General features: G+C 37.5%; 1 protein-coding gene across 1 annotated transcript; it reads left to right on the top strand.

Annotated features, from left to right (window-relative positions):
• Positions 1-4,273: 4,273 nt before the first annotated feature.
• Positions 4,274-10,437, top strand: AGA (aspartylglucosaminidase; the record flags this gene model as incomplete). The annotated part of the gene is made up of 5 exons (XM_008049761.1): positions 4,274-4,394; positions 5,670-5,745; positions 6,964-7,071; positions 7,767-7,900; positions 9,349-10,437. Coding segments are annotated over 5 exons (540 nt in total), but the record flags the coding sequence as incomplete, so codon positions are not given.
• Positions 10,438-13,109: the final 2,672 nt, after the last annotated feature.

The raw sequence follows: 13,109 nt of genomic DNA, 5'->3' as shown, positions 1-13,109 counted from the left end.
TAAATGTAATTAAATACATCAACAGATGTCAAAACAAAAACCACATGATCATATCATTAGATGCAGAAAAAGCTTTTGATAAAATCCAGCACCCCTTCTTGATAAAAACCCTTGAACATCTAGGCATACGGGGAACATACCTCAAAATAGTAAAAGCCATCTATGAGAAACCCACAGCCAGCATACTCCTAAATGGACAAAAATTGGAACCAATTCCCCTGAAAACTGGAACTAGACAAGGATGCCCACTCTCTCCCCTCCTGTTCAACATAGTATTGGAAGTCCTGGCTAGAGCAATCAGAGAAGAGGAGGCAATCAGAGGTATTCAAATAGGAAAAGAGGCAGTCAAGTTATCTCTCTATGCAGATGATATGATGGTGTACCTTGAAAACCCAAGAGAATCTGTCAAAGGCCTCCTTACATTGATAAAGGCCTTTGGCAAAGTCTCAGGATACAAAATAAATGTACAAAAGACAATTGCATTTCTCTACACCAATAATAAACAAACAGAAACCCAAATAAAAAACACAATTCCATTCACAATAGCCACAAAAAAAATGAAATACCTTGGCATCTTCCTAACCAGAGACGTGAAAGACCTTTATAATGAAAATTACAAAACACTGCTCAAAGAAATCAAAGCTGACACGAACAAGTGGAAAAATATCCCATGCTCATGGATCGGAAGAATCAACATTGTGAAGATGTCCATCTTACATAAGGCAATCTACAAATTCAATGCAATACCCATTAAATTACCAACAACATTCTTCTCAGACCTAGAAAAAACAACACAGGAATTCATATGGAAGCACAAATGTCCAAGAATAGCCAGAACAATCCTCAGCAAAAAAAACAAAGCAGGTGGTATCACATACCAGACTTCAACTTTACTATAAAGCTACAATCATCAAAACACCTTGGTATTGGTACAGGAACAGGTATATAGATCAATGGAACAGAATTGAGATTCCAGAAGCAAAACCCCAATTCCTCAACCAACTCATCTTCGACAAAGCCCCCACCACCTACCAGTGGGGAGAAGAGAACCTATTCAGTAAATGGTGCTGGGAAAACTGGTTGACCACATGCAGAAGATTGAAACAGGACCCCTATCTATCCCCATGCACAAAGGTTAACTCCAAATGGATCAGAGACCTAAATGTAAAACCTCAAACCATAAGAACCTTAGAAAAGGAAGGAAATACTCTCATGGAAATCGGAACTGGCATCCAATTCCTGTACAAAACCCGAAACCCACAGGACTTAAGAGAGAAGATAGACAAATGGGACCTTATTAAACTGACAAGCTTCTGCAAAGCCAAAGAAACCATCAAGAGAGCAGGGAGACAGCCTACAGACTGGGAAAAAGTCTTTGCCAACTCTAGGTCTGACAAAGGCTTAACATCCTGGATCTACAAGGAACTGAAACGTACTGAAAAGAAGAAAACAAACAACCCCATTATAAAATGGGCAAAAGATATGAACAGACACTTCACAAAAGAAGACATTCGAGAAGCCAACAAACACATGAAGAAATGCTCAACCTCACTAATCATCAGGGAGATGCAAATCAAAACCACACTGAGATACCACCTAACTCCAGGTCAGAATGGCAATTATCAACAACTCAAAAAATAACAGCTGCTGGAGAGGGTGTGGTGAAAAGGGAACACTTCTACACTGTTGGTGGGAGTGTAAACTAGTGCAACCTCTGTGGAAAGCAGTGTGGCGATTCCTAAAAGCTCTAAAAATTGACCTTCCATATGACCCTGCAATCCCCCTACTGGGAATATACCCTGAAGAACACAAATCACTCTATAAAAAAGATACCTGCACACGTATGTTTATCGCAGCGTTGTTCACAATAGCAAGAACCTGGAAACAACCATGCTGCCCATCAAAAGAGGACTGGATTAAAAAAATGTGGTACATATACACGATGGAATACTACGCAGCCATAAAAAAGAACAAAATCATGAATTTCGCAGCAACCTGGATGGAACTAGAGTCTATAATACTGAGTGACCTCACACAGAAACAAAGATCAGAATATCACATGTTCTCACTCATATAATGGACCTTGAACATCCAATGCAATACTGTAAGAAAATGACTGACGGTACTAGGAAACTATGGGGGGGAGGGAGATGGGATTAACAGTAGCAAAATATCTGTCTGGGGCTGGGAAAACACCTCTTATCAACAGGGTGTCTGAATGAAACGTAATTGTACACCTAACCCTTAACTGTACCCCACAAAACTATAATAAAAATACTGATTAATTATTAAAAAAAAAAAAAAAAGAAAAGCCCCAGGGTGATTTTTTGGTGGACAGGCCTTTTGTAATCCAGGCTTCTACCACTACATAGTGTTCTAGGAACCCATTGGCATCAGTGAACCAGCTTGTGTTGTTGTGGGAGGCTGCATTCAGCTTCAGCGAATTTTTGTTTTTGGAGATTCTTGCGGTGCATTTGCCCATTTCATGTTGGGTGCTGTACGAGCACACCTGCCCACACTACACTGAGCGTTCAGCAGTTTTTGACCCAAAACAGCATGACCCTGTGCACCACCATCCCTATTTACTGATCGCTGTTTTTTGTTTCCCTGGATGAAAAAGAAGGGAAATCTTTTGCCCATGTGAAAGGGATAAAACCAAAATGGCCGAAGTACTAAAGGGCATCCAAATTGATGAGTTCAGAAACTGTTTTGAACAGTAGAAAAAGCATCTTGATAGGTGTACAGCCTCAAATGGAGGACACTTTGAGGGTCACTAAAATTTAAACATGTAAGAATAAATACACAATTCTTTATAAATAAATTCAGGCTTTGGGGGGTACCCCCCTCACATATGCAATATATCCAATATCTTGTTTCTTATTTGACTCTGGGATTTATACTTTTAGGTGACTAGTGTGGTAATTTGTCTTCAGTGAGACTTTTAGCATACATCAGTTTGCCTTTGCCATATAGGACCCTTCTGTGGGTTATCTTTGTCTCTTACCTGTTTCTTCCCTAAGTCTTAACTGCCTTTGAGTAACCAAGGAGTCAGGAGCCACTGGGCATAGCACTTGAAAGAGGCTAATCATAAAAGCAGGTTAGAGAAGGCACCTAGTGCCCTGATGTGTAAGACATATATTTCTTGCTTTAAAACTGATCTGTGGCCAGGCTTGGTGGCTCAACCTGTAATCCCATGCCTTGGGAGGCCAAGGTGAGTGGATTGCCTGAGCCTACAGGTTCGAGACCCGCCTGGGAAACTTGGCAAGACCTCATCTCTACAATAAATCAAAAAATTAGCCTGTAGTTCCAGCTACTTGGAAGGCTGAGGCGGAAGGATCGCCGGAGCCCAGCAGGTTGAGGCTGCGGTGGCCAGGAGCGGCCACTGCACTGCAGTCTGGACAACAGAGTGAGACTCCAACTCAAAAAAAATAAATAAATAAAACTGATCTATATACACAACCTAAATTTATGAGTTTGGATTATATTTTTGAGCCTTTAAAAAAAATTTTTTTTTGAGTCAGGGTCTCATTCAGTTGCTTAGGAGGGAGTGCAGTGGCATGATCATGACTACTGCAGCCTCAGCCTGGTGGGCTCAGGCTATACTTCCGCCTCAGCCATCTAAGTAACTGGGACTACAGGCCTGTGCTACCATGCCCAGCTAATTTTTTAAATTTATTGTCAAGACGAGGTCCCACTGTGTTTCCCCAGCTGGTCTCAAACTCCTGGGCTCAAGCAATCTTCTCGCCTGGGCCTCCCAAAGTGCTAGGATTATAGGTGTGAGTCACTGCACACAGCAAGCCTTTAAAATTTCTAAAAGAGTTTTAGAGCACAACTTAGAATATATTCACATAAACCTAGCTTTGAAAAAAGTGAGTTTAAAGCATCGTTTGCTTTAAATATCAGAATTATTATTTGGCCAGGGAACAAATTTCTGAAATTTAAAAGGTCAAACATGTATCTGATTAAAAACAAAAACCAAAAAACAGAAACACACACATACACCATTGTGTTGAGAATTTCAGGTTTATAAATATAAAAATTAGAGATCTGTTTCATACAATGTAGATATCCTATATTATGTGATTCTGAGACTAGAATGGGTATTTAGAAAAATAATGTCTTTTTACATAAGACTTAGCTAATCCTTTGCTTTCAAATCTTTAAGTTACCAGATATTTTTTTGTTTCTTTGTTTCTTGCTAGTGTTTATTGATTGTACATAGCTACTTGGTAATTTCTAAAACCACCCTCCTAAGAAATAAAACTTATTTTGTTTACAGGATGTTATACCAGATGCCTCAAAATATTGTGGGCCCTACAAACCACATAGTATCTTAAAGCAGGACAACCCTTCTTATAAAGAAACAGGAGATGATCACGGTCATGACACTATTGGTAATTCGCCTTTTGTGCCCTTTTAGTCGGTGAAATTACATTGCCTTTCTGTGGCTCTTCTTCATCCCTACTCATAAACCAGAAGTTTATTTTGATCAACTTTGGCCAAGTAAGTGTGCCTCTCGCTTATAGACAGATAGATAGATAATCAGGCTTGTCTTAGCATCTTTATACAGTTTGGCAAATTATGCCAGACCCCTAAAATTCAATAGCTGTTCCTTTGTGGATTTTTAAGTCTTTGTTATTTTTTTGGTAATTGTATATTCAAGTGACCTTTAATAATTTTTCCAAGCTGTAATGTTGAATGAAGGTTTGTATTAGTCTGTGTCTTTGTGTATTCACTGCTGCTGTAACACCACAGACTGGATAATGAATAAATAATACAATATGATCGACCCCTGGTTCTGGAGGCTGGGAAGTTCACGAGCATAAGGTTAGCGTCTCTGGAGATGGTCGTCCCAAGGCAGAAGGTGAGATGAGACAGAAGGAGGAAATAGAGTCCAACTGATGCTTTTTATCAGGAACCCACTCCCCTGATAACAGCATTAAGCTTTCATGGCCTGGTCATGTCTAAAAGGCCCCACCTATTAATACCGTTACAGTGGCAATTAAGTTTTCAGCACGTGAACTTTTGTGAGACACATTCAAATATAGCAGTCTATATTTGTGATTGCTTTTTGGAATTACCTTTGAAACGGTATTGAAAAGTAACAGCAATTTGAGGAGTGAGCATATGGGATATCTGCCAAATGGTGCTATGCAACCCAGTCATTAAAAAGCCCAAGTCACACCATTGGTATAATTTTCAGTATTCTCATGTTTCCTGTTTTTTAATGAAAGAACATATTTATGTTACTTGCTTAGTCAATTGTGACTGTTATAACAAAATATCACAGACAACAGAAGTTTCACAGTTTCAGAGACTAGGAAGTCAAGATCAGGGCACCAGCAGATCCAGAGTTTGGTGAGGACCCATTTCCTGGTTCACAGCTGGTACTTTCTTGCCTCACATGGTAGAAGGGGCAAGGTGGCTCTCTGGGACCTGTTCTATAATGGCACAAATCTCATCCATGAGATGAGGGGGCTCTGTCCTCATGAACTAATCGCCTCCTAAAGGCTCCACCTCTTATTTCCATCACCTTGTGGATTAGGATTTTGACATGAATTTGAAGGGAGCCTAAACATTCAGACCATAGCAGTTACCAACTGCTCAATTCTTGGTTATACTGAGGTAAAATTCAGGTACCTGCAATGATTTTTTTTTTTAACTTCTAGGCATGGTTGTGATCCACAAGATGGGGCATACTGCTGCTGGTACATCTACAAATGGTATAAAATTCAAAATACCTGGGTTAGTGTTTCCAAAAGAATAGATCTCTCACGTCTATGTTGAGCATAAAGCATTGTGTGCTGGGTACTGTGTGGGCTGCAAAGTCCAGCCCTTGCCTCACAGCCAAGACAAGTGAATGTGAAAGAAGGTCTGGTACTGTCTGCTGAGGGCCAGAGGAGGAGTCCCAGTGAGGGCTGTAGCTCCAGTGTTTCAGCTGGGGTAGTTAGGAAAACCAGGAGAGTGATGTTTGGTGCCGGGCCCTATGTCCCCAGAAGGGAAAGGAGAGCTTGCAGGCAAAGACACTAGCTTATACAAGGTGGGATTCACTTCGAGGTCTGGGCTCTCACAGGCTGCAGAATTGTGTGAGTCCAGGAGGTCAGCAGCAGGGTGCAGGAGTCACGGAAGATCAGTCTGCAAGGGAGGACTGCTGCCAGATTCAAATTGTCTTGATTCAGTTTAAGTTTTATTTTGAAATAAAAAAGCAATGAAGGTTTTTCTTAGTAAAAATTTGGCACATTTCCATAGGGAGCAGAAATAGATTATGAGGTTATAGGGAAACCAATTTGGAACCTGTTGAATTAGATGATAAATAGAATAGTCATGTAAATCCATACCATTTTGGTATATGACTGATAACAAAGTCTTTTAAAAATAATATTACTTATCTTAATTGCCAATAAAAATTGTATATATTATGGTGTACAGCATTGTATGTATTGTAATTGTATATATTCTGATGTTTGATATATGTATATGTTGTGGAATGGCTAAGTCAAGCTATTTAACATGTTACCTCACATACCTATTTTTTTGTAATGAAAACACTTAAAATCTACTCTTTCAAATGTACAATTTGTTGTTGTTAACTGTAGTCACCATGATGTGCAATAGATCTTTTGGATTTATTCCTTCTGTCTTACAGAAATGTTGTGTCCTTTGATCAGTGTCTCCTCAATCCCCTGCCCCCTCCTCCTCTGGTTACCACCATTCGCATCTCTGTTTCTATAAGTTCAACTTTTTTTACCCTCCATATCTGATAAATTCTTATGTAATTAATGTACCTTGATGAAATCCTAAGTTGAAAAATTGATGAAAAGCTTTTCTCTGTGTTCTGATGAAGAATTTACTTAAAACACTATCAGTGACTAAGTGGAAACATTCCCTATTTCTTAGGCAGCTCATAACTTAATTTAGTTTACACTTAATTTCCTGTCTTAAATTATTAACACCCTCACATAGTCGTATAGGAGATTCACCAATACCTGGAGCTGGGGCCTACGCTGATGATACTGCAGGGGCAGCTGCAGCCACTGGGGACGGAGATATATTGATGCGCTTTCTACCAAGGTGTGACTTCTTGCATTTGTGAATTTTAGAGATCTGTAGAGAGGGTATTTTCTCTTCTGAGATAGGAAGTAATTTGTACCATGTAATCTGAATTTGTGTGCACAAGAGCTTTTTAGACTCTGCATACAAACTTTCTATCTATCATTTTGCTAATGATAATCATTCAAGTTAAGTAATCATAGTCATGTGAAGTAGAAGAGTTAGAAGTTCTCACCCTGCTTCACAGATGAGAATACTTATGATTTATTTAAATAATTGATGCAAACTACTGAGTAAAGCTACTGTGATAATTATGATAAAAGTAGGAAGTGCAGTCATTGTGTACAATTAACTACTACAGCTAGATTTTTGCACATGCACAGTATTTTCACCTTTGATTGTAGCTTCATTTCATTTAAATATAACCTCTATTCTCCATGCCTTCTGGCTGTTATTACTAAGTGGCAGTTATTCAGCCAAAACCAAAAATCATAGTCTTTGTCTGAAGTTGATGAATAGATGAGTTGAAAAGGTAAACATTGTTTTAAGGTTGACTTGCTTTGTTGATGCTTTAACAGGAGTTACAGAGTACAGTTCATTTATATATATTCGATTAATTGTGAGTTTTGATGGTTTTATATTTCTAACTTCAAGTTACCTAATTTGGAGGTAGTATTTACTCTATGATACTAAAGTTTCACCTCTGTTTAAATCAGCTACCAAGCTGTAGAATATATGAGAGGAGGAGAAGATCCAACCATAGCTTGCCAAAAAGTGATTTCAAGAATTCACAAGTATTATCCAAAGTTCTTTGGGGCTGTTATATGTGCCAATGTGACTGGGAGTTATGGTAAGTTGGTTTTGGATTTCGTATTTGTGTGAACTTGCAAATGTTTATAAGACATGTACTTTTAAATACAGCAGTGTACAATTCACTGCAGGTATTGTATAAGTATTACACTGTAGGTATTGTATAGGTATCAAGACCTTCAAAGTGTTAAAAATATATCTAAAAACCCTCCTTCGGGAAAAAAAAAAAACTCTCCTTTGATTGACTGCTGATTGTTATGGTCTGGTCTTTGGCTATTAGTTCTAATCTTTCACATGTGTCCTAAACAAGGTTTAGCTTCAGCTTTAGTGCATGTCAAGATGGGCTAATCTAGACAAGTGCTTTTATTAATTAGAGGTAGACAGGGATAAATTATCTTCCCTATTTCTTTTCTATTCATGATTTAAATGTCTCAGCCATTTAGATCTTCTTGGGGCTCCAAAGAACAAAATGTATTACTAATTAGGAAACTGAAGAAGTTAGCAGAATTATTTTTGTCTGTGTGTGAGACATGTCTTTGCTTCATTTACTTTCCATATGAGCCTATCACAGTTTCAAAGCATTTGAAGATCAACCACTGCTGCTTCTCATTAGTGCATTTTCAGATGGGGAAGATACACAGCTTACTGATCAATATGACTTATTAGGTTGGACTGCTTATTATTGTTCTTTGATCTTTTACTTCCCACAGTTCTGTATTTGAAAAACTTGTTTGAAGAATACTTTATTCTTTTTTAAGTACTAAGACACAAAAGTCAATAAAAGTTATGAGGGGGAAAGGCTTTACGCAGAAAATAAGTCAGTTTTATTGATTTCCTCTTAAGAAATAAACCTTATTAGAAGGCTCAGAGTTGGATTTAACAGAATGGAAAAATGATAATTATACAATTGAAGAATTTAAAATGGACTAGTTTCATCTATTTAAAATAATGAGAGTAGAAGGAGACCTCGCATCCACCCCTAGGTGTTTGAGCAAGAGGAGAAGAACTTGCCTAGACAGAAAACGTCTTCACAAATCTGTCTTCCCTATTTCTGATTAGAGTAGAACAGGAAAGAATAGGAAGCAATGGTGGGTTGGGGGTTTATGGATGACAGGTGAGAATGTTCCGGTGGCTAGGGAAATAAAATCTTGGGAATGTGCTTCAATAATTGCTTCTAAGAAAAGGGTATGAGAACAGAGCTAAATAATAGTAGCAATGGCAGCATATGTATGGAGCATAAGAAATCAGTCAGTTTTCAGAAGTTCAATGAGATGGCTTGTCCATTACCTCTTCTTTCCTTTTGTGGACTATCCACTACACAGTAATAAGTAATAAGGAGGATGACACTGTTGTACTTCTGTGTGGTTTAATTAGACATAAAGCAGACAATAGCCAGCATTCAGTCAAATAAGCAATAACTGTATTAGTTGTACCATGTGTGCATCCTATATTTAGCAAAGCGTTTAACTTTCTCATTTTCGGCCTTAGGTGCTGCTTGCAATAAACTTTCAACATTTACTCAGTTCAGTTTCATGGTTTATAATTCTCTAAAAAACCAGCCAACTGAGGAAAAAGTGGACTGCATCTAAGCCATCTTTTCTATCACCGTCTGTCTTTAAAGAAGAAAAGCAAAGGTCTGAAAAGATTGCTTATTATAGTCATACAGTGTTCCTCATGTAATCTAAAGTAGTTTTTTTTTTTTAAAAAAAAGGTACAAAAATAAATGTATGCTAAAGTGGCACTTTCACTTTCTATTTTTAAAATGTTTCTATTATTCATTTTTATTTATAATCCCAATTGACTGAAGACCCTCTTTAAAACCTTGTATATCCCCTGAAAATGAATATGTATATATGCATGTTTTGTATATATTTAAATTGTAAGTGATATTTGGATTTCTGATCAATGTTGTAACAAATTGCTGCTTTGGAGATGTATTTCCACAGTGAAAAGCATCATATTTGGATACTTAAATTAATTATAGTATACAAATTTTTTAAACCCAAAGGAAAAAAACAGAGTCTCAGCATGATTAATCCTTATTGAATTTCAGTGCGTTGCAGTGATATGTCTCTTCACTGATTATTAGTTTTACATAGTATTCCCTAAAAGCTTAAAGAAGGAAGATGATATTAAAAATACAGATACTTATTATTTTGCACACATTAGAAAATCTGGGCAGTCTTCTGAAGAGTGTTTATGTTGATTTTGTTTGCTTTTTTCCTCTGATAGAGCTCTCAGTATGTGAAGGTTCTTAAACTACAAAAATCTCTGATCTTTTAGCTGTTAGTATTTAGTATTGATCATTTCTTTTGAAAATGATTTGGGGAGCTTGATCTGTACTGTAATTTTACTAATCTCTTGTGCAGAGGTGGGTATTGCAATTAGAAATAAGCCAATATATATGTTATCTAGCTTGATATTGTTTTCCCAACCTCTGAATTAACTGTATTACTGACGCCCTATACAAGAAGTTGTATGTGTGCTTTCTTTACTGGCATCATTTTTACCCTCAGAATCATTATCTTTTAAATCAGGAGTCATTAATAAATCTACATGTACAATATTGTCCTCAAACTTAAGTATTTCTGCTCTGTTTTTTCTATACTGTTTTTAAGGTTTCTTTTATAATTCAAGGTAGAAAACTATAGTTTTGAGAATGGCATAGGTCACTTGTTCTCAGAACTTGCTATAATCACAATTGACTCTCTGGAGAACCTCTTTAAAATGCCCTCTATCCCACTAAATCACAAAGTCCTTTAAAGGAGGACTTGAAGTCTGGAATTACCAAGTACTCATGGTAGCCTGAAAGCCAATAAGGAAACAGCCCTACAGCTTCATACTAACAGCAGAAGAGGAAATCTTTTAAGGGTTCCTATGAGGTAGGCCAACTTGCCAAAACCTGATGCTGGGCCTTGAAACAAGAAAAAAAGAAGCCAGATTTCAACTTACGGTGTATTTATATCAAGATGATGCTTTTGTTTTGCATATTTTTTATCCATTAATAAGTTAGGCAGTCATTTACCATCAGGAAAGTGAATTTGAAAGTATTCATGACCTGTCACTCTCCAACAAATTAGGAATTTAGCTGACAAAAACAACCCACATGTTTTTAAAAGTATTTCTCTTTAATGCACATTCTTCCTGAAGGAAATAATTTCCTTATATGTATATAGAACGACAAATGGAATTTGATATACAAATACATTTTTAAGGTTCTAGATTTGACCATAATATTATCTAAATAATATACAAGTGTTGTTCATTTTTTTCGAAAAAAAAATTTTTTTGGCCCTAGTGATGCTGTAGGGAACAGAGGGAACTCACGTCTTTGATGTTGTATTGATAACAGTGTTCACTGGGGTTGTAGGGAAGGCACATATGACAATAGTGAAATAAGACAGTTGACAAAGGAATTGTGAGCCTGTCATAAATATAGAAGTGGTTCACTGTGTGCGGGCAGGGTGGTTTACACTTGTTTTTTTGTTTGTTTGTTTGTTTTTGAGTTGGAGTCTCACTCTCTGTCACCCAGACTGGAGTGCAGTGGGCGCTCCCAGCCACCGCAGCCTCAACCTGCTGGGCTCCAGTGGTCCTTCCGCCTAAGCCTTCCGAGTAGCCGGAATTACAGGCATGCACTACCACGCCCGGTTGATTTTTTGATGTATTGTAGAGATGAGGTCTCGCTGCCCAGGCGAACCCGCGGGCTCAGGCAATCCACTCACCTCAGCCTCCCAAAGGCGCGGGATGACAGGCTGAGCCACTGAGCCTTGCTGGTTTGCACTTGTAATCCCAGCACTTTGGGAGGCTGAGGTGGGAAGATTGCTTGAGGCAAGGAATTTGAGGCCAACATGGGTGACATAGCAAGAACTCATCACTACAAAAAAAATTTTTTTTAAAGAAATGGTTTGCTAAAACTTGGGAAAAGCAAGAAGAGTTTTCAAATTGAAGGAAACTTCAGGAAATAATCTAACTTTATGGCAGACAGTAGTTGGTGGTTTGTTTTACATCTTTCCTGGGTACATCATGTATAGATTGTGGGGCTGTTACATAACATAGGGTAAGATAAGGAAGATGGTTACAGAACTTTCTTCCCCATTTTGGTGAGTTTTTTTCCTTTGGCCTTATAAAAGTGATCTATCATTTGCCTACAACTAAGGTGAAATTAGATTGTCTTAAGCTCATATATGGTTAAGCAACTTTTCTAAGTGATTCTGAGAATATATATATTGCCACTTAGATTTTTATTTTTATTGTCTAGATCTCTATCTAAATTTATAATAAAAATCTAAGTAGCAATACATATCAAGTGACAGTAGTTATAGATATATATAGAGAGAGATTATATATGTGTGTGTCCATATATATATATACATGCACACATATATAGAGAAAGCGATGTGGAAAGAGGAATATATTTTCTTCCATTTTCAACTTATACCTTTCATCTCATATAACATTACTAACATAGCCTAGGGGTTTAGTGGGCATAAACTTGAGAATTCTCTTAGCTCAATTTGAGCATTCTCTTAGCTCAATGTAACAGCAACACTTTGAAAAAGGAAGTCATTTTGATATTAGCAATATCAAAATTTCTTGATTAATACCCTCAGAGGCTTCAGATAAACATTTTCTCAAGTGTTTTTATTCTTAGCACAATAGGCGCAAGAGAAATGTTAACCACAGTGTGTAATACAGATTTTGGTAATTTCATGCTCTTCATTTATTTGCTTTGATTAATGCCTGGAACAGATTTTTAAGAATTGTTTTACTTTCTTTTTTTATGTGGGACAACTAAGACTCTTCTTGTGGTTGATTCTTATTTCTACTAACCACAGTGATCGCTATGAATTCTGTTCACCAAACATTTCCAGCTCTGCCTGTCTGACACGTAGGATTGCTCTTCTTGGCTTTGTGATTTGGTACAACAATGTGAGTAGTTCTGGTGATGAGTTTTGGGCAGTAGTGAAGTGTGAGACCTTCCTGAGCATCTTTTTTTCCCAAATGCCTGACAACATGATGGCTGTTCCCATCAACCTGTGTCCTTGAGTGACCGTAATGAGCAGGCCCTCATGACAGTACATGATGGACATGAAGTGTGAACAGGAAATGAGCCTTTGCTATTGTGACCCAGCATAAACTGCATCCTGACTGATAGACATGAGATGCTTACATAATTAAAAGTTCTGTGGAGGTTATTCAACTAATGACCAAATGAAACTTTTTTTTTTTTTTTGAGTAAGAGTCTCACT

Source organism: Carlito syrichta, unplaced genomic scaffold (assembly GCF_000164805.1).
Source record: "Carlito syrichta isolate Samal-C Ts95f unplaced genomic scaffold, Tarsius_syrichta-2.0.1 Scaffold136606, whole genome shotgun sequence".
Classification (NCBI taxonomy): domain Eukaryota; kingdom Metazoa; phylum Chordata; class Mammalia; order Primates; family Tarsiidae; genus Carlito; species Carlito syrichta.
Note: the sequence above shows the minus strand (reverse complement) of the source record. Positions and strands in the feature narration are given on the sequence as shown.